This window comes from Barbus barbus, assembly GCF_936440315.1.
Source record: "Barbus barbus genome assembly, chromosome: 48".
NCBI lineage: Eukaryota > Metazoa > Chordata > Actinopteri > Cypriniformes > Cyprinidae > Barbus > Barbus barbus.
Window position 1 is genome coordinate 9,163,774 of NC_136726.1, and position 22,638 is coordinate 9,186,411.

Here is a 22,638-nt window from a genome sequence, read left to right on the forward strand (position 1 = left end):
TTTCGAGTAGACCTCGTTGGCTACATGTAATTTCTTTTCCCCATGACACAAATATTTTCCTCAGGGAAGAGTCTGTCTAACTCAATTCTGAAGTCGGTAGCTTAAACACGTTAGTCAGCTCTATGTTGCATCTAGAACTCTATAATTTGATCTTGATGGCATGTTCAGTACAGATAAATAGCGTTTTTATCATAATTATGTGTCAATAACCACTGTTGACAAAATATGAGTTTGTGCAATGCATCCCCAAGAAGTCCTGCTAATTACAATACATCAATATATAATTGACAATCCAGATTCATGTTTAGTTCTTTATACAGTAAATCAGCAGTTTGTGTACTACAAGAGTAATATTGAATAATAATTGAGCAGGGATAATGAAATCAGTTCTGAATCCTAGTGAGCAGCCTACTTGGCATTATAGCAGTCTCAAAAGACTGGAAAGTAAAAGTTTTGGCCAGATTTTAAGGCAAACCCAGAATGTACTATGACAAAATCTGGGGAAAAAAAAGAAAGAAAAAAATTATTTCAGCATGGTGTAGGAGTCGAAGATTTGAATATATTTCATTCAGTACTGAAAACAATTAATAAATAATAGTTCAATCTTATTAAAATGGTCATATTTACCCAAATTTAATGGGCGAAGTATTGTGCTTTTAGCATAGCAACATGCTAACAGAAAACTCCATTGTAATCAATTGCAAGCAGAGACAACCCATGTGTTACTCATAAGGAGAAATATTTGTGTGACATACAGAATTGTTGTCTATGTAGATTGATGCAAATCAGTCACTTAGAATGTCCTATTTTGGAGGATGCCGCCTAAGTAGACAGCAGACAGGAAGGCAGCTCACTAAGAACAGAATTGGACCCAAAACAACCTGGTAACGATGTTAGAGTACAAATGGGAACAAACACTCATTTGTTACTGTAGTTAATTTTTTTAAACCTCATTTTTCATCTTTCACAATTTACGGGCTCATGTCGTACCATGTTATTCTCTAGCATGATTGCTGTCAAGTCAAAAGAAGACAGCAGTACATCATAAACAATGCAAAACGTGTCATTTCATTCATTCGCCCCCCTGTAGGCTACTGGCTTTATCAAATCACCCAGCAAGCTCCAAGATCAACTTCCTAAAAATCCAACAAAGCAAGATAACAACCTCAAGCGTGCTACGCTAATTTCCAGCTTTGTTTTTCTCTGGATGGGGATTTGTCCTAATCGTCACTCATAATTGTTTGAGTCTATTTGCCAAATACCTCTTCGCAATTTGCTCCACCTTCAGACGTCCGCGCGGGCGAATTGTCGCACATGACAAATACGGGTTTCTACAGGGTAACCACTGCTGTGGAGTCCCCTTGATGAACAAACTTTGCTGTTTCCTGTCCAGTGATCCTCAAGTCAGTTCTAACACCATAAAAGCTGTAGTAAAGTCACGTTTTACCACTTTTTGCATGTCGTATTTTGTCAGTGTAGTTTGTATTAGACTTTTAAAGCAATATGCTATGGGATAGAACTTTGGGACAAATTTATTTTTTCTAATAGAAGCAAAGGTACTTAAACACCTCCAGATCTGTGGTATTTTAGACGTGTGAAGAGAAAAGTCCTGCATTTTTCTTATTGGTGGAAGATCCATACATTTTCCCTTGTAAATTGTTTAACTAAATTCTTTTTCAACTGTGGTTTTCCTTTGTTTATCTATGTGAGAAGCAATATACGTCCGAATGGATGCGAGAACGCGCGTGTACATGCGGAAATGTGTGTGTTTGTGCTATTTGTAACGTTTGCTTAAGGTCAAACCCCCAGACAAGGCTTTAAAAGATCAGACGCAGCAGGGTGAGATGGTGAATTGTATGTAAGATCTTACGTTTTTTTCCCAGGATTTAAAATGTTTTAAGTAGCACTGAGCTTGAATCCTTTGATGAGGCTGTACAAGCATGACACACTGCACCTCTACGTTAATTTCGATTAGAGTTATGCAAACGCAACAAGGCCTATGCACTCACGTTCGAACGAAAGGCACATTTACAGGTTTTTTTCGCGGTTTCGATCAACGGATTTAATGTGTCATGCTCGCGACAGCATTCGAGCTGAAGGTCGAAGTGTTACTAAGAATTACGTCAATCATTTTTCCTTGCATTTTCTTTCCAAAAGCACAGCTGACGCATTATTAAAAGTGAACTATGTTTAGATAATAGACAAAAAGAAAACTCTTTAGCCATAATCGAATGTCAAGCAATAATATATGGTATATTATGATTCATTTTGTGCATAGGCTTTGAACATCTGCCTGTAAATATATTTTCTTATTTATCGCGTTTTTATTTTTTTGCTTTGGGTTTTTTCGCTCTCTGATTGTCTTTTTTGTTTGTTTGTTTTATTTGTATATTGACTAGTTCTGTTCCCGGGTGGAGAACTATGAACGTCAAATGGCCTGTAAACTGTACAGCTATGTTTCCCTGTCCTCCTTTCGGCTTTTAATTCACAATATTTAATGTTCTATCGATCACATGTATACAAGTAACTTTGTAACTTCTGTCTGTATAGGTAAGAAGAAAATACTGCTATTAAGACCTGCTCAGTGCAAATATGTATCTGTTTTATCAGACACATCACGCTGTACAATATCTCTGTTTTGAGTATACTTCTCTCTTTTAGACTTAGTTCGATTAGCGGTAGGGTGTGTGGACATTTAAATTTTGTGTTATACTGACGTGTGGTGCTAGGTAAGTTACTTTGTGAACAAAAATTATGGATTCATAGACTAGGCCACCCTCTTAGTACATTCGTTTCACTGAGTATTGATGCATTATTGATATTAGGACTCGATAAATAAATAATAATGATAATAACGATAACAATAAAGATAATTATAGTGGTAAATTTACTTTCGAATACCCAGCAAGTACCTGTATCAGTGTGCTAGTCTTGGGACGTGGCTTGTTCCTTCCCACTTTTAAGATTATTAGCAAGTATCGGCTAATTAAATCTCTATTAAACGTCGCAATTTTGAATTTTTCGCAACAATGATGATTGTTCATACTTTAAAAACAATGGAAAAAGCAGCAGTATTGTGTTTCTTTTTGATTGTTTCGAAACTGTAGCTGGAGGTGTTTCTAATCCAGTGCTTATTTTCTGTATTGGGCACTGGAAGGACTTTAAACACGCGATAAAGTACCAGATTGTCTGCCGCTTTTTGGCTCCCTCCATTTTTTTGGTTGATTCTACCCTCTGTTTTTAAAAAAAAGCACGCTTTGTAAACATTTGTTTTTTCCCGCTCACTTACACTTACTTACACACACGATGGCTAAGTGTTATAAATTGTACAGGACAAAGGCGGTTGTACGAAGTTTTGTGCGAAACTTCCTGTTTTTATCTTTGTAGCAAGGCAGAATCTACTTGCAATAATACATAGCAAACTACACTGAGTGCCTCTCAGTGGTCCAGGATGCAGAAACCCTATTCATCCATTTTGTTTTCACGTACTCAAATGACTGTGTTTGCACACGTAGGTGAATTCTGTCTTGTGCTACCGACTTTTTTTTTTTCATCGGCCGTCTTTTTGTATGTAAATGAGGCATTTCATGTTTGTTTATAGCCATGGAAACAGCATTTTCTTGTCTATGTGATGTCCTGTATTTTCTGAGATTCTCAAAAGCTACTTTTTCTTTTCCTCCGAACAACTTCACGTGGTTATGGGACATTGCATCCAGTCAGTTGCACCCTGGTTGGATGTTAAACGCCGTTTGGATATTTGCAGAGAAAAACTGGCGGACAATAGACAATCCACTCTGTGTTCTCCCTGTTGTTTCCTGCCAATTAGGTTTTAAGTTGACGTTTATGAAACAAAATGACTAATGCAATGTATTTTAAGTGTTCATATGTGTATGTAAAATGATGCATACTACACTTCTATTTCTTGTTGAGCTGAAGGGGAGGGCACAAGGGCTGGGGCAGGATGGGTTGGATTTTGCTCCTGCTTACCTTTGGGGGGAAAAAAAGCAGAGAACGGTTTGCGGTTGTCACATATTTTTACGTCACGTTTGCTACTGATCTTAAAATGGGGACAGTCGATCATGTACCTTTTTATTCAGCTCTTTGGAACTCTCTTTAGGAGATAGTCTATTCTCAATAGTGGTTTTGCTCCTTCTGTTTGTCTGATTCTTAAATATGAAAATAAGTATTTTGATTCATTTTGTAAATACCGCTGTAAAGAAAAATAAGAAATTTAATGTTGTCTTTTAAATACTTTTCATTCTAATATGAATGTTGTTATATTGTACTTAGAAACTGTACCTTTAATATTACCTTTATTAAAAGTGCATTGGACACATCGATTTTAGATGTGCTTTATGTGCTGTTATCCCATAATAAAATTTACCGCTTGTAATGGGCTCTTCAATGTGTGTCATATTTCTTTATGTAGTTCATATGGCTGAAGTTCCTCACAACCTTCAGGGAAATGAAAAAAAGAGATGGAAGTGGAGAAACAGAACAACATTTAAAAGAGAACTTCAAAACTTACGTTACCCTAATGATATATTTTATAGAGTTGAAGCATTTTTGTAAAGCATGCATGGAATATTTCAATGTCAGTAAACAAGGAATAACTACAAAAATATGAAAATGTAGCCTACTAGAAGGTTCAGACTCAGCTTTTTTCATAGAAAAGGCGAACTAGACATTAGATTGTTTAAATATAAAGAAAATGTGAGATAGATATATCAGTATGTGCTCAAATACTTTGAAGTGGTTTGCAGAGTTTGATGGCACACAATGTCACAATCAACCAACCCTTACAACAACAAAATAAACATGGTTACTACACTTTTACTGAATCCAGTGTTCATTTTGGTAAGGGAAAGTTTAATCCCATAGATTAATTAAACATGTCAGATGACAGCCTATAAAAATAACCATGTTTTACTTTACGAAAATAAACCATGTTTTGTTTTTTTTATTAGGCCTAAAAGTGCAATAACCATGGATTTTTGGTGTATTGACTACCATTTGTATAACCACAGTTTTACTACAATTACTACAAATGCCATGGTCACGATTATCATTTATCATAGTGAACAAAATAAGTTAAAATGAAAGCTTTGAAGGCTTTCAGAATCTGTTAATTTGTGTTAAATAAAGGACTGAATACTGTGTCAGTTTAAAAGTCGATGGTCTGGCCATAAACACATTTGATTGAAAGATAAAGTAAAATAGATAATAAATAAAACGTATCCACTTTTAATTATTATTTCTTATTAAATTAAACAAATTCCAACTAAAGTACGATGCAAAACTTTGTACACCCAGCTATGTAGTGATATTTTTCAGCATCCTGACTAAACCCTATATATATTTACTGTCGCAAATTTATTGTGCCATAACCACATAATAATTAATAACTATATTGCGGAAAATGTCAATCGGAAGCGGAACCTTTGTGTCGTGTTTTGGTTCTCCCCGGAAGACTCGTGATGAGAGACCGTCAACATGCGAGAGTCGAGAGCTTTATATGATTTAACGATGTGAACTACATCTACAAACCTGCTGCAATGGAGTTAAAATGGTAGGTGACAGTATGATTCGCTAAATAAACACACTTGATTGCTAATTATGATAAAGACAGATGCCTTGTGTTTGTTCTCGGCTTCAGTGTGCTGGTTTGTCCTCAGGAACGATGCTCCTGTCTCTGCTCCGCTTGTGTTCAACAGAGATGTGTTTGATAAGTTCACTCTCGCACCCAATGTCAAGGAACTGTTTGCTCTTTTACACAGGTAACGTTAACGTTTTGTGACTCTGGTCAAATCCTGTTCACCTGTACTACAGCTCTTGATAACTGTTGCTATCAACTATCAATGCTACAATATGGGAAAATAGTAGCCTAAATACTTGAATGTACAACATTTCTACCAAATTGCCATAGTTACTAGAGTAAAGTCATGGGAATTACTGTAAGGGATACTCTATAGATGTAGGGAAAAAAAGCAAATTTGTATTTAAATGTGACCCTGGACCACAAAACCAGTCTTAAGTGTCAATTTTTCGAAATTGAGATTTATACATCATCTGAAAGCTGAATAAATAAGCTTTCCATTGATGTGTGGTTTGTTAGGATCGGACAATATTTGGCTGAGATGCAACTATTTGAAAATCTGGAATCTGAGGGTGCATAAAAATCATAATATTGAGAAAATCGCCTTTAAAGTTGTTCAATTGAAGTCCTTAGCAAAGCATATTACTAATAAAAAAATGAAGTTTTGATATATTTACTGTAAGAAATTGACTAAATATTTTCAAGCTGTCCGCCAGGCAGCCTGAGATCCGTGCAGCTACCGTTGGGTCATCTGGTTGAAAAGAGAGATATTTTGTATCTTGAGGGGTATTTTGTGATGCTGATCAATATGCTCCTCTAAATGATGTACCATTTAGTTCAATAGGATATATAATAAAGAATAAAAGAATACACATTTAATACTATTTGCCACGGAGCCCTGAACATGACGTGGACAAAAAATTATTTATTGTGGCTGCAAATTAAGCATTCGTTCTCTCATTTTATTTTTTCACTATTGTTTTAGATAAATCATGGACACGAGTTAATAATATAATTCCCACGACTTATTAGTTCCCACGTTTTATTAAATCATGGCCATGTTGTACCCATCATTTTAATGAAATCATAATGAGGGAATGACTTAGTACAATAAGGCTACAGTTTACTGAATCGAGGGAATTAATTCTTCATTTGTGGCCAAGTTACACTTTTGTATTATTATTATAATTATTTATTCATTTATTTGCTATTATTTGCTATTATTATTACTACTATTGCTAAAATAATTGTTAATGCAGTGTTTAGGTCAAAAATAGACCTAATGAGCACTTACTCCTTTTTGAGTCATATCCACAATTTCTTTTTCATGTTCACATAGATAGTGTTACAAAAGTCCCATTTCCTATCCCAGTGAAGTTAAAAAAAATCATAACACAAGTCTAAAATAACAGAAGGCTACAAGAGGGTTAAGTCATGATGTGTTATTGAGATGCATTATTTTTCATTCTTTTCTTCAAAGCCCTAATAGAAAATCCGAAGAGACCTGTGAGAAAAATCCAGATGGATCCTCCGCAGAAGCAAAGACTGCGAAGTGTGATGAAGGTTCAGATGTCAGTAACATCCTTGCATCAGATGAGCCCAAACCTGAATGCAAACCAACCAAAGCCAAACCAGTGAAGAGAACTGAGATTCCAGCGTTCCCTGAGCCTCTAGTGCCCTACCCTTGCTTCTCCACTCTCAGTATAAAGAATCGCAAGATGTATCTCAACATGCTCGTCCGGAAGAATTATTTAAAAGCTTCAAAGGTAGACCATCTCTTGTCCTGATCGCTTTCCTTTAATAGTGAGGCAGTTTTGATTGAGCTGCATGGATGCAAGGCTGTTTTCATGCGGTTCATCTTGTCTGTCATTTCAAAGTGTTTGATGGAGCAGGTGAAGAACGAGGTGACAGAGTTTATGAAATACCTGCAAGATGTTTCTAGAGCATGCACTGATGGGTACACCTATATGCCTCCAGGCAGCAGCCGCTACACTGAGGTATTATTTATTTATTTTACTATTCAAATGTTTACACAAAATCATTTTTGTTTAGTTATATTTTGTATTATTTAATTAAAATACAAATATATTTTTATAATAAAATACATTTGTATGTTATTCATTGAATTGATTTTGTGTGTTTTCCCCAACAGGAATATTTTGCAGCCTGTCTGGAACATGTGAAGAGTTACCCACAGGTTTACAGCATTCAAGAGATCACTAGTCTGACCAGTATAAAGTTTGTGGGTGAACTCTCTCTCAACTTTGAGAAACAGCTTCTTGCTATGGTACTTAGTTTTCTTTCTTTATTTTGTTTCATAATCTTGAATGTGTGATATACGTTGTTTGTTATATCTATCTCTACTGTATTTTATTTCAGGGTAAAATAGACATGCTAGACAAAAAAGTCATAGCAGAAAACACCCAACTTGCTGTAGACTATGAGACCGTGTCAAATGTGGTTCCTCCAGCTAAAAAAGCAGCTTCAGTTCACACTGTAAGTAGCCTGTCTGTGATAGTGTGACATATATATATATATATATATAATATACTGTCAGTCTATAAAAAAATTTATCTACTTAATTGCAGTGTGCTGTGATTAATCTAATTAATCGCAAACTAAATTTGGCTGTGAAAATAGCCCCCAAAAGATAATTTAAAGCTGTAATTGTGTTAAATGTTTAGGCTACAATGGCCTAACAGAGTACAGAACATAATTTGAGAAACATCTCAGTATTTTTTGTTCATGCAATGAAAGTCATTAGTGACCAAAACAGCTTAGTTACCAACGGTAGGCTATTCAAAATACCTTCTTTTGTTTCGCAAAAGAAAGTAAGTCATTCAGGTTTGAAACAACATGAGGGTGAGTAAATTATGACACTTTAAATTTTTGGGTGAACTATCCCTTTATGTAAATGTAAATGATCTTTAGACATATGCACTGGAAAACATGAAGCAAATACTGATAATGATCTTTTTTTTACTCTTTAAGTTCTATTTAAGTTCTATTTTCAATCTTTTGAAGTATTTACATTGACATTTACATTTAGAGACCATATTAACATGTTCCATTCAATTTATTCCTTAAATTTTCTTTACTTGGTCTTTAAAAAGTTTTTAAAATGTCTTAAATTTACATTCATAAAACCTGCAAAAACCCAGAAAATATCATTTTATTCGTTTTTTTTTTTATTTAATTTTAAACGTTTCAATATATAGATGAAAAGGACCCAGATATGTCCTTTTTGTGAGATTCAACCATGTGATTTCTAGCTTTTATAAACAATGCCTCTATCTTGCTAAATGTGGTCTTAACCACTAGAGGGCACTGTTGCATTTGGTTTGAATTACTACTCTTGATATATTTGATTCTGATACATATTGAATTATATCCCAATACCTCATGAATTAATTTTGATGGACCTGTGAAAATCAAATATAGTACTCTGTGTTAATCCTGAAGTCTCTTTATATCTGCAGGCCATCAGCAATGACAGTAATGCAGAAAAACTCAGCGCTACTTACGAGCCACAAGTGTGTTTATCTAAAGAGGCCTTCCTTCAGCTCCTGAACAACAGCTCTGAGTTCACAGAAGCGTGGGAGCTCCCCGTTTGGGTAAAAATGAATCCCATGAACGGTGAAGAGTCACTTCGTGTTTTAATGCTTCATTGTGGACCATAAGATTGTAATCCTGTCAGTAGTCTCACATGATGAATGTTGTGGTTGCTCTCAGGCAGCAGTCAGAGTAAGACGGCATACATCGATCCTCCTCTGCTGAAGATGGAGATGAGCTGGAGAGAGAGGAGTCTGCTGTTTCATCAAGAAAGCGTGAAGCTGGCATTCAAGAAGACCGTATCACGTCCCGTGTTTTTCCTCACTTCAGAAGAGCTCCCTGTAGAAATGCAGCCTCCTCCTGAGGTAAGATGTTTATCACTGTAAGACGAAACGCCAGACAGTGCAATATTGCAGATGAAATATTGTTAATGAATTGCTAATTAATTATTGTAATTACCGTATTGGCTCTTTTTTTAAACCGATTCCATAAAGAACTTATTATTCTTTACTTGTAAGTAGTTTTGGATAATTTTTTTAAAAACTTGCAAAATCAAAAACAGACATTTTCTCAGCTAAAATTGTTTAGTAACTACAGTTAAAATATGTAATATATTTAATAATTAATATAGCAATAATAACTGTTATATTTTTATATTCAAATGTTGCAAATTGTCATATATATATATATATATACATACATACACTAGTGGTCAACATTTTGGAATACATTTCATTGTTTTTGATTTATGTTTTATGATTTCTGAAGCATCATGTGACGCTGAAGACGGGAAAAATGGCTGCTGAAAAATCTTAATTTGAATCACAGGAATAAATTACATTTTAAAACATTTAATAGTCATAAAAAAGACTAATTTTAAATTGTAATAAATTTTAACAAAATATTACTATTTTTATTATTCATCAAGTAAATGCAGGCTTTGTGAGCATAAGAGACTTTTTCAAAAACATTTAAAAACCCTTAATTATTCCAAACGTTTGACCGGGAATGAATGAATAAATGCTTCAAAAAAAGTATTGTGTGTTTATTATATTATGTGTGCTTATTATATTTTATGTTATATTGTACTATTATACAACTGTTTTATATTATTATATATCTGTGTATTATATTATTATTCAGGAAAGTGTCTGCTAAATAAATAAAGTAAATCCAAATAACTGTGAGTTATATGAGAAATATTTAGTATATAAACATTCTGAATGTTATTTATTTTTCTTTACTCTGCCCAGGATAAGATCTCCAGGAGTTTGGCTACATTTGATGATGCTGGGATGGATTTTGGGACTGATTTAACAGACCTGGAGTCATTTGGAGAGTCCTACAAGCCTAGTAAGAAAGTGAAGGAACAAAATGAACCAAAAACAGCTTCTACAAATCCAACCGCTTCTCCATCTCAGCATATCCCGAGCCTCAAGAAACCGACAGACGCTCCCACAGAACCCCTTGAGTTGACCGTAACCAAGGTCCAAGGAGAAACCGACACTTTGGCTGATGAGGGAGACGTTGCGCTGAATAAAACTGCCGTTTCAGAGAAGGAAAGTGTGAGTGAAGATGCAAAAGAGAAGATAGAAATGTCTTCTGCTCAGTGTCCTCCCTCCAAGCGGCCCAGACATATAAAGGAAGACAAGACGAACCAGGATTTGGATTCTGATGAAGAACGACTAGTCATAGATGACATTTTCTCCCCACAGAGACCTCAGACCCAGGTGACAGTAGCAGAGGTGTCCTCCCCTCAAACACCCGACTCAGCCACGCCAGGTCCTACAAACCCTCCGGGCAAAGGAACGAAGAAGGGCATCAAAAGACCCCGAATATCCGGCGAGTGCGATCAGCTCGGACAGATTTTGAAGATGCAGGACGCCATGCTGAAATCCACCCCCAGCAAGAGCCAGGAGCCTGTGAAAGCCCATGTCCCAGAAGACAAACCTCCAGAAGCTAAAACCCACTCACTGGTCAAACAGTGTGTGACGTCGTATCTGGAGTCCAGAGAGGGACAGGAAGAGGACACCACACTGCCTGCTGACGTTCCTGTGCTGGTAGCCACTCAAAGAAAACGTTAGTGCTCAAAACACCAGCTCGGAGGCAAAAATCATGCTCAAATTATGTTTTATTGTGAGGTTATTCAAATGCCCTTTTAAATGTGGCCCATGATGCTTTAAAACTGACCCATATCCATAAAACACTCTTCTAGAAATGATGAAATGAAGGCATAATGGTCACACGCCTGATGTGCTTTTGTCAAAATTAACATACAATTCTTTAAATATATTTAAGTAATTGTATAAATAATTATTTAAATAAACTATTTATTTAAGTGTATGTATATATATATATATATATATATATATATATATGTGTGTGTATATGTGTGTATGTATCCAAATATTATTTAAATGTACAGTATGTAAATATGTACATTTATTTTTTCAGAATTTTAATACAGTAAATGTTACTTGACAAATTCAGTAACTGTAACAAGTCAAGTCATGCACTTGGTATGATCTGTAAGTATCATGATCCTATTTAATTACTCAAGAAGAATCAAATAATGAGATGACACATTGAGATCACGCGCACACACACACACGTATATAGGATGAATCACAATAATTGCATTACAAATAATGTTATTATATAATTATTTTTAAATGTTCTGTTTTTAATATTTTTAATATTGGAGGTTTAAATGGAATTAAATAATTATTATATATAAATATTAAATGTTCATATATAATATTTTGGCAATAAAGATATGTTTAGCATATCTATATATATATATATATATAAAATAATGTCAAGTGATTTATAATACATTTTCTTTTTAATATGTAACAAATGTATATGCAAGATTTAGTATATAATTATGTATTGAAATAATTTCAAATATCAGGTTAAGTGTCAAATAAACTTTAAAAAAAATTCAATTAAAATCAGATAATACTAGCATTTAATAATAATACTATGATCTAAAGGGGCCATATTTTATATTTTTAGCATTTTTATGTCAAGGTTTCTTGCACAAAACTCTTTATCCATCTAAGCAGGTCTCCTGAAGGAGGATCTCCAGGTCAGTGCTGAGGATGAGATGGACTACGATCCTCCAGCAGATGGCAGCATTCTGTACAAACTCTACAGCCTGCTGGATGTTCTGCTCATGGTGCGCAGCAGTGTGGACATCGGTCAACCGAGACACGACAAAGACACCTTCAGGGTGAGCTGGTCACATGCTAATACACAAACACAATGATCCTGTAGTTAAAATGTTGATTATTTTGGCCCTGATTTAAGGATCCGCCCCAAGAGTCTCGAATGAGAGATTTCAAACATCATTAAACTCATCACGTCTTGTGTAAACATTCACAATGCATCTTATTTTAATTATTAGTGATCAGTCAGTGATTTTTAGCAACCCTTTATTGGATTTAAGTCAGTATGCCAAGCATTAATCTTTATATTTTAACTAGGGTTGAGTAATGTCCACCACACCCTTTCTTTAAACAGTCTGCTTTCCTGTGCAAAGCTGTGGAGTTGACTTTTCAATCTTATCAATGTATCAACAGATTCTTTCCAGTCAATGGTTTTCAACTGTAGGTCAAAACGTTTTGCACTGAAAAAAGCAGCACAGCATTACTCTGCATGTGTTTATAGAGCACAGTGACTCAGAACTGCCGTTTGAGTGGGTAATGATTGAGTCTGCTCTCACCCAGGCCGTCCCGGTGCATGTTTTACCCAAGCTGGAGTATCAGCTGTGCTATGGAGCCGAGATTCTGACCCACACTGAGGCCTGTCAGCTGTGGGCTGAGAAACTTCTGCACTCCAGTACCGTGTCCTTCATAAGTAAGAGACTTGATCAAATGTGTTTTCTTTCTCTTTAGCTATCATGAGATGTTATGCATTTTTATAGGGAATATGCTGTTATTCTGTCCCAAATCTGTTTGATTAAATCAGATTTACTTGATATGGAGAAGAAAATATCTATAGTGTGAGAGCATTTAAAAAAAAGATCATATTCACGTGACATGCAGCGCTAACAAAAAGTGATGGGCTTTTAATAACATAGGTTCAGTTCATGAATTCATAAATAACTGATTTAATAATTCATTTGCATTAGCAAGTAAAATTTTTGTTAAATGCTGATAAAAAAAAAATGTTTATAGCATATTTAACATTTTTAACATTCATGCTGTAAAATGTTGTAGTAAAAGTAAATGTTGATGATAAATTTAGATTCAGCTAATTTGATTTGATAATGCAAACAAATCATAGAATCAAAGCATTTTTGATTCTTGAAAATTTTGTAAAATATGTAGGTAAAAATTGATGAATCAATTCATAACTGAATCCGATTCATTTGCGATATCAAATGCTTTGTTCATATCAAATGATATTGGTTCATATCAAAGAAACTGATAATTAAGATTTTTTTTATAAGATGATTTCAATTCATTTTTGGAATATTATTTAATATTAATAATATTAAATATATATTGTTTTGTTTTTACAATAATGTTTTCAATGAAAAATGTATATTTTTTAAAATGTATAATTTTCTTAAGTACTACATATTTACTGCATAAATTTCAATGCATCAATTCATAAAAGATTCAGTGATTAATTTGCATGATTGATTCAAATTAAAGCAATATTTGCGCTGTAAAATGTTGCCGTAAAAATATATGTAGGTGAACATTTTGATTAATCAATTCATAGCTAATTCAACTAATTAGATTATTTATGCAACCAAATAATTGAATCAAAGCATTTTTCATCTTTGAAAATGTAGTAAAAATATATGCAGGTAAAGAAAATTGATAAATCAATTCCTACTTGAATCAAATTAAAGCATTTTTCATGCTTCATTATGTTGGTTCATTTGAATGAAAATGATAATTAAGATTGTTTTATAATACTGTTTTAAATTAAAAAATGTAAAAATAAATAAATAAATAAATAACTTTCTTACTACAATTTTACTGCATTTTACTTCTTGCTTGAATCTACTTTTTGCTACATTGGCTTCCTCTGATCATAAAAACAACACCTTTTTTATGTCACTTAAATGCAATTTTTTATTTTTTGAATGAAGTAAATTCAGACAATCCTGAAGTATCCATGTAGTATCTAGTGTTAGTTTTGGTAACAAGGGGAGTCAGCACAAAAGTGAACTTCCCGTAAACTCCCAGCATGCCTCTCTCATGACGCATGACTCAGTGTTTTGAGTCAGGGTTGCCGTAGCTACTAACATTTCAACTTTGAAAGGGCTGCAGAAGAATGCAACCGCATGTGTAACGTATTGCTGTGGGTGTAGGGCTACTTGGGTTTCTCCATTATGAGAGAAAGAGGGAAGGAGACTCCTTTTGTGCTGAACAGACTGCTAAAGTTTGGAGAATTTGGAACCTGACATTTTCTATCCACTTTGAGGAAGCCTGTAACACTGACAGTGATTGTAAGAATGCCCACAATGTGCCTGAAGGCAGTCTGTGCCTGCAGGTGAAAATGCCTCCGAATCACAGAAGAATGCAGAAGAGCCTCGCTCTCGGCGTATCGTTTGCTTTAGAGATTCTCCTAGGCTTATTAAAGGAATCTAGTGTTTTCTGGGTCTAGTCCAGGATCCAGCCCTACTGATAACCGAATGGGCTGGTATCTTCACCGTCTGGACATATTTTTACAAGGTTCAAGAGAACTTTCAAACTGAGGCAGTTTAGAGCAAAATAATATAAGCACAACTTTATATAAGATTTTTTTGTTGTTGTTTTTGAAGGAGGTCTATAATGCTCTCCTATGCTGTGTTTAGTTTATTAAAATTACAGTAAAATAATAAGATTGTGGAATATTATTACTAGTGCTGTCAAAACTAGCACGCAGGTGATTAATTTTTTCAATTTAATGCGTTAAAAATATTTAACGCAGGGGCGGGGCTATGATTGGCCACCCCACTTACAACGGCTGCTTCGGTCTCGTTTTTCTTGACAAGAGTTGCGTTTATTTAGATGCAGAACGTTTTTATGACCTCATCATGTTTGTAGCATGTGCTCTTCAATTGCACGCACAAATGCGCCGGTGCGCGCTGTAGCCTGTTTCAGTGGCGGCTGGTGAAAAATATTTTAGGTGGGGCTGTTTGTGCGGGGGTCTGGGGGATCCTCCCCCAGAAATTTTTTAATTTCATAGATGTGATTTCCTGCATTCTGTTGCATTTTAGGCCACCCATGTCCCTTGCTTATACCAATAAAATAACTCAAACCAGTCAATACCAATGGTCTCAAAAGACAATATTATTTGAACTGCCATGTAGAAGTCAACAGTTTCACAGGTAATGATAATGAACAAGTTGCATGTTTATTATGCTCCGTGTCCAGATAGAAAAAGTGCAAACGCATAACGATAAATTATTATAGGAAATACAACAATCTTTAATCAATCCCCAGCTGTAGACTACATATCTTTAAAGGTCACTGTAGACAAATTGGATAATGGATAACAGTCTGTGTTGATACTAGAGAAAGAGAGAAGGCTCTCAAAGAAAGGGTGGGACAACATTCTTGAAGAACACCAAGTATGAGAAGAAAAATTATTTTAACATTTTAACTAGTATGAAACACAGTAATCCAGCTCAGAACTTCGAAACAAAAAAGCAAAGCAAACATACAGTTGCATTCCTATTGAGATCACCATTTTAATGGCAAATGTGTGTGAAACGTGGTGTGTGACTGTGAGTGAGAGAGAGAGACTGAGCGAGTAAGAGAATGACAGCATAAAAATGAATACGCTATAGTCACTCAAACTTGTGGCAACAGATTACAAGCAATATTATTAAATACATTTAACAAATTAGAATTGAGTAATAATTAATCATTAACCATTTAAAATGAGTAAAATTTACAAAAAATGTTTTTAAATATCTGAATTAAGAATTCTTTCTTTTTTTTATTTACATTAATGCTACTCGACGTCGCCGGCGCTGCCGTACTGCACTCGCACTCCTCTGAGGTAAATGTCCCGCGCAGCAGGTGCACTGCTCTAATCTTGGTACAACGGGCGATATTTTCAGAGCCCCCAAACAATAAAATTCGACGACGATGATTGGCAAAATATAAACTTTTTTGCGTAGCAACAGGGGAACCATTGGCTTAAATTCCAGCACTGTAGGGCTGAGCGAACTGGAGCCCAGGGAAGACAGCCTATTGGCTACTACTACACCAACATGAAGTGAATGCAAATATCATTCTGGAGAGTTCTAAACACATTCTAAAGTAAAACCATTAATAGCATGTCATTAACACAGATCATTTTTCAAAATGAGAGATTATTAAAAACTTCTTATTATTAAATAAAAAAATAAATAAAAATAAAAAACTGGCAGGGAGGTCAGCGCCCCAGCGCCCTCTATGGGCGAGCCGCTGCTGGCCTGTTCCATTTCATATCAAAGCGTGAAAGAAACTACAACCATGCAATGTCGTAGTTATATTGTCAGTTAAGTTATGAAGTTACCAAAAAGCCAGTTAAAGCTGCCTTAAAACTGTGTATGCATGTAAGTATTTGTTATGGGTTAAATTTAAGAAAAAAAATTTGAAATAAAATGTCTCCCTCATCTAAGACAACTCAACTCGTCAGCTCATTATTGAGACTTTAATATCTGAAGTGAGAGTTGTGAGAAAACATGATGCGTTTCAGATCTGCATTATGTTCAGCAGTGGCAGCTCTTAAAGTAATAGCAGCCAAATAACCTAATAACCAGATGCTGTGATGTCTGTTAATCAAAGATTAAAGGAAAAAGAGGAAATCAATAGCTTTTGTTGCTTTAAGGATTCATGTATATTTAATTTAGAATTTAGTGTTTGACAACTTCATTCAAATTCAGCAAATTTCCAACTTGCCGAACGTTAAAAGGAAGCTAAAGATGACATTTATTATAATGGGTTTATGTGAAGATCGTTTTAAGTTCACTTAAGTTAGAAGTTGTTATATTTTTAAAGTCTAATAAATGTTCAAATTGATAGCTCTCGATTATACTGTAATGTAGAATGGCTATAGTAAATGGTTAAATATTAGGGGGAAAAACTATTTTCTAGAAACATCAGTAGTATTGGTATCAGTGATATTGGCCTTCAGTCATAAAAAAAAGATGCCATTAAACAAATATTATAAATATACTGTCTTTATGTTGTTTCTAGATTAATTTGAAGATTGAATGTGAAATTATTGCAATATAACATATGTACAAACTTTAATGTTTGGTGGGATTAATTGATTAATTTCAGAAAAAATATATAATTTTTTAATCGATTGACAGCAATAATTATTACTATTTAAAATATATCTTATGAATATCTTGTCTATTTTAATATATTTTAAAATGTATCATTTTCAGCATCATTATTCCAGTCTTCTGTGTCATATCAGGCTTTTTTTTTTTTTTTAATTCTTGAATCTTAATTATTCATTGGTATAAACCATTCCAATTGTTGCTCATCCTCTTTGGATTTTGAAGAATAATTGGTGAAATGCCATATTGTCCTCTGTTTCATTACAGTTTTGTGTTCTTTGGCCTAGAGCAGCGTTTCTCATACACCGATGAACAAGTAGGGGTGTGGAGATCATTTTCTTCTGCCATGAACTCAGAATGACACCATCAGTGTGAAATATTACGAGGCAGAGATGCAATAGACAGACACAACGTGTGAACAATTATTGCAACATTCAGAGTGTTTCTCACAGCCTGAGTTTGTGTTGCAGGTCAATACATGTCCTTTTGCTCCGCATCAGTTCTTCAGACTGTGAGCTGGTTTAAGGCACTGCAGACTTTAACTTCTTTAGCTATTGACTGTTAAATAGAAATGTATCTTAACCAGCCGTTACGGTAAATTAATGGAAGTATTATCAGATGAGATTAAAGACTTGCTAGAAAATAGGCAATCTACCTAATGTAGTATGTGCATTTAAAGGTTTGATATTTGTGTAGGTCGCATCAATGCACACACATCAGAAGTGGCGCAGATGCAGATGTTGCCCGACGACTGGATTCAGAACATCACCTGTGACTTCAAGTGAGTGAATCTCTATATAAAGTCAATTTTTAATTGTTTAAATAAAACTTCAAAAATTCCAAAAGGTTTTACTGATTTTCTTTTCTACTTATTTTTTATAATATCTCTACGTTTGACAAATTCTCACAGATTGTCATCTGAAATACTTTAATAATATGTATTTATAATTATTTGTATTTTTATAATTGATATAACTATTTATTCATTTTAAAATGTATTTGTATTTTTTAAATATTAATTTATAGTAATTATATATTCATATTCTATCTCGTGTCAAGTTTTAATGTGATTCAATATTTGTTTTTCAGGCCAATTAGATGTTTAAACACCTTCTACCACTTACTGAAAAAAGTCTCATCGTGAGTTACTTTCACTTTTTAGATCTATTTAAAAATTGTTACTTTACCCTCAGCGAGATTTGTCTTTCAGTCTGTTTTGAAAAGTGGGTAATTCTGCATATTAAGATAGGACATGCAAATGAATTTTAACATTAAAAATGGCATTATGTAAGCTTTAGGTATTGAGCCTGTTGTTCAGTATTTGTAAGGATGTGACCTTTTCGTTGTTTGCATTTGAAAGCTTGCGTCATCCACTACAAACTTCCTTTCAGCTGTCACAGTGCTGTAATTTAATAAAGGTTTCTTTTAACACCTGCCCCAGATTACAGGAAGGACGATACCTGTTAGTCCACAAACCTCGTGAGGGTTTTGTGACCATCTTTAAAGCTAGTGATGAGACCAAGGCTGCTCGCGGGGTGTACCACCTGCAGCACGCACACTGCGGACCCCCAGATGTGTCTCCAGGGATTCCCTGGGTTCCCCTGGACCCCTCATACGTCCTGCCATTTCACCAGAAACACGGCAGGCCACCCTGCACCTTCCCCCCACGTCCACCCCATCAGGTATGACCATCTTTTCGCTTTGAAATGTAGCAAATGTTTGCATGTGTGCTCCAGACATGTTGAACCTTGGTGTATGGGGAAATTGGGTTCGAATTTAGCCTCCAACATACCTTTATACATTATTTCTAGAGGTGGTGTGGTATGTTGCAGTGGCAGTAGTGGTAAATGAAAGGTTGCTAGTTTGCATATGTGTGCTCCAGTCATGATGAACTGTGGTTCATGTTGGAAATTTGACTATGAATTAGCAGCTTAACTTTTATCCAGTATTTGCTTGTGGTGTGCTGTAGTGGTTATAGCTCAAAGTTGGTAAATGGAAGATTGCTGGTTTGCATGCGTTTTCCAGACATCTTGAACTGCGGTGCTTGTGTTGGAAATTTGAGTTTGAATTTAGCCTGCAACATACCTTTTATATAGTATTTCCAGGTGATGTGGCGTAGTGATTGTAGCTCAGAATTGTTAAATGGAAGGTTGCTGGTTTGCATGTGTGCTCCAGACATGTTGAACTGTGGTGCTTATGTGAGAAATATTGGTTTGAACTTAGCTTGCAACTTTCCTTTCATCCAGTATTTTCAGGTGGTGTGGTGTTGCTTTCTGGCTTAAAGTTGGTAAGTGAAAGGCTGCTGGTTCATGTGTGCTCCAGACGGTTGAACTGTGGTGCTTATTTGGGAAATTTGAGTTTGAATTTAACCTGCAACATACCTTTATCTAATATTTCCGTGTGGTGTGGTGAATATATAGCCCTAGTTCAGAGTTGGTAAACGGAAGGTTGCTGGTTCACATGTGTGCTACAGATATGTTTAACTGTGGTGCTTATGTGGGCAATTCGGGTTTTAATTCAGCCTGCAACTTACCTTTATCAGTATTTCCTGAGTTCCAGAGTGTGGTGTATTGGGTTATAAGATTTGGTCACTGGTAAGTTGCTGGTTCAAGCACTTAGAAGCATCTATTTTCAGATATATGCACCATATACTCAAAGGTATTTGCACTCACAGCCACCATAAACAGTCAGAGTGGACACTTTTCCATGATGTCTCAATAACATTCCTGCACAGAGATACCACATCCATTCTGTCTGTCATGCTATGAATCTGTTTGAGTAGCAATTGATGGTGAAAGTTACTTTTATTTCACTTAATTTCTAAGTTGTTTCTGAGTTATCACAGCGATGCTTGCCATAGCAAACTCTGTTCATACTTGCAAAATTTAAAGTAAATTTAGATTGTGGATTGTGAATGTTCTCTTATTCACTGGTCTGAGGCTCTTGCGACTGGGATATGTGTCGGGACAGGTCATAAAGAGATCACACCCATCCTACTCTACGCTCAGTAACTCTCTTACATCATTGCATTGGTCCCGAATGAAGCACTGCCTGAGGAAACAAGACACTTAAAATTGAATTGAAGCAAAACGTACGCCAGAACCTGGGAGGTGTGTCGATTGTGTAAACCATTGAGCTCCGTGCTCACATTGTCCTGTGGAGACATGCCTACTATATATGCATGTCCTAAGGCATGTTGGGACATTGGAGGTGGATTTACAACTCGAGATCTCTGTAATTCTCAAGTTCATGGAGTACACTACTGGGATTTGTACCAACAACCTTAAGTCCACTTAGATAAACTTCGATACTACTTTGCAAATGGTGTTATACCACGATTTTTGAAGCATACTTTCTACTTTCTTCTCATACAGGCAAAAGGTGGAACAGGACCTAAGCCACTCCAAGGAAAAAGCACGGTGAGACCGCCACAAGCAGCCAATCAGAATCAGTCAACAAAGAAGCGTAAAAAAGGCAAAAATAAGAGAGCATGGAGCGACAACATGAAAGTTAAGATGATGAAAGACCAGCAAAAAACCCAAACCAGTGAAGGTGGAAAGGATGGAAAGCCTTGATTTTGGAGGAATCTATTTTTTTTGTGTAATTACTGTATTCATTATGTTTCAAAGCACTTACTACCCCTGATATTATGTACAACGACTCAAAACATATTTTGTATAACCTGTTGTGTATAACTTACTTTTTTGTACATTTTGAAACATTCCTTACCGTTAAGAAGCAAGCTTACATTTTTTCAGCAGGAAATAAAAATAAATAATTTATTGTTTAATATAACATCTGTTGTAATTATTGTGTTAGTGACACACATTCACATTGGACATCCCAGTGTGTTTTCTCACAAAATTATCCATTTTATGAGTATTTTGAGATCCACCTTATGTTCTAATTTGGGTGCTATCAATACTAAATATAATGCAAGATTAGAATTAGTCCGTCCCTATAGAAGCCAATGTTAAAAACAGCCAAAGTTCAACTTATTCCAGTGGATTTTCAACAAGTGCCTTTGTGTGCTTTTCAGCCAATATTTACTTTTGCGCAACTGAAGAGGAGGAATGTGCCAGGGTTTTACGCAGAAGCAGCCACAGCAGTTTTAAAGATGTATTAACCTAAAAGTGAAGGTAATAATGACATTAAAGGATGTAAACTTAGTAAAAATTAAGAATTTGCACAAAGTTTTAAATGTTTAACATGAAGATGAAGAGTTCAGTCGAATGAGTCTACACAAGGCGGGTCGCACCTTATGGCGGTGGCCACGTTGAGATCACATGACGAGCTGAATACTACGCACTTTTTCTCCAGTTGCTGACTAAATGAATCATGAGTTTGTATACATCAGTAAATAGGATTTTTCTGCAGTGGCGTTTAAACTTTCTGCTTTTGTGTCATGTTACATCCACACCAACAGGTGTCAGTATAAAATTCAAGATGACAGTTGTAACTACAAACAATTAAATAAAAAAAATGCTTTACACATTTTTAGAAACTCGAGGTAAACAACGAGCGAACTGATGAACTTCTCAGCTACAGAAAAATGTAGCATAGAACGCAATCTTGCTATATTTCTGAGATGAAAAAAGGATGCTTGTAAGCTTTTAGTCTCCAATACAGAACCATAAACAAAGTCAGAGAACCACCTTTAAAGTTTTGATGACTGGAACCGATAAGCACGACTTCGGTTTTACCACTATTAAGGCAGAGGAAGTTATTAAGCTATTAAGGAAAGTTACTTCCTCAATAGCTTAAGTTATCAAGGAAGTTATTAAGCTAAGTGATTTTACGGTGTTATAAGAAACCGCTCGCACCTTGCTGGCAGGTGTGTTTAAAATAGTCATCATATGCACAGTTGTTTAGCAGAGCATGAATCATAAGTTCATGTGCTCTTGCCTAGAGTGTAATATTATGAACTGAAGCAAAACCTAACCCACCAGAGAACAACCTCTGCTCAGGTCATGGCCTGCATTGACCCGTCATTCAGCCTTAGGGTTAAAAAGGGTGTTTTGGTATTTGTGTACACCATACAGACTCATTTGTAGATCTGAAAACATGCCTTTGCTTCATGTTTCGTTCTTGTTTTTTTTAAACAATAATAATAATAATAATGATTTTTAAATCATGTTGGTTTTTAATTGTGTTCAGTTGTGCAGTTTATGTGGGAGACGGTTAAGGTTAGGGCCAGGTTTGG

At 35.3% G+C, this 22,638-nt stretch overlaps 1 protein-coding gene across 6 annotated transcripts; it reads left to right on the plus strand.

Annotated features, from left to right (window-relative positions):
* Positions 1–5,443: 5,443 nt before the first annotated feature.
* Positions 5,444–21,228, plus strand: ice2 (interactor of little elongator complex ELL subunit 2). 6 transcript variants are annotated; one of them, XM_079411565.1, is made up of 16 exons: positions 5,456–5,569; positions 5,657–5,777; positions 7,077–7,362; positions 7,474–7,593; positions 7,749–7,883; positions 7,976–8,092; positions 9,076–9,232; positions 9,329–9,513; positions 10,402–10,713; positions 10,864–11,227; positions 12,217–12,383; positions 12,880–13,009; positions 18,132–18,216; positions 18,525–18,575; positions 18,877–19,117; positions 20,810–21,228. In XM_079411565.1, the coding sequence occupies exons 3-16, from the start codon at positions 7,315–7,317 to the stop codon at positions 21,008–21,010; spliced, it is 2,313 nt and encodes a 770-aa protein (XP_079267691.1). In that variant the 5' UTR covers positions 5,456–5,569; positions 5,657–5,777; positions 7,077–7,314; the 3' UTR covers positions 21,011–21,228. The 6 variants fall into 6 exon arrangements, with proteins under 6 accessions (XP_079267686.1, XP_079267691.1, XP_079267690.1 ...); XM_079411562.1 differs by having other exon boundaries at positions 5,466–5,569; positions 5,676–5,777; XM_079411560.1 differs by having other exon boundaries at positions 5,444–5,569; positions 5,676–5,777; positions 10,402–11,227.
* The last annotated feature ends 1,410 nt before the right edge of the window (positions 21,229–22,638 follow it).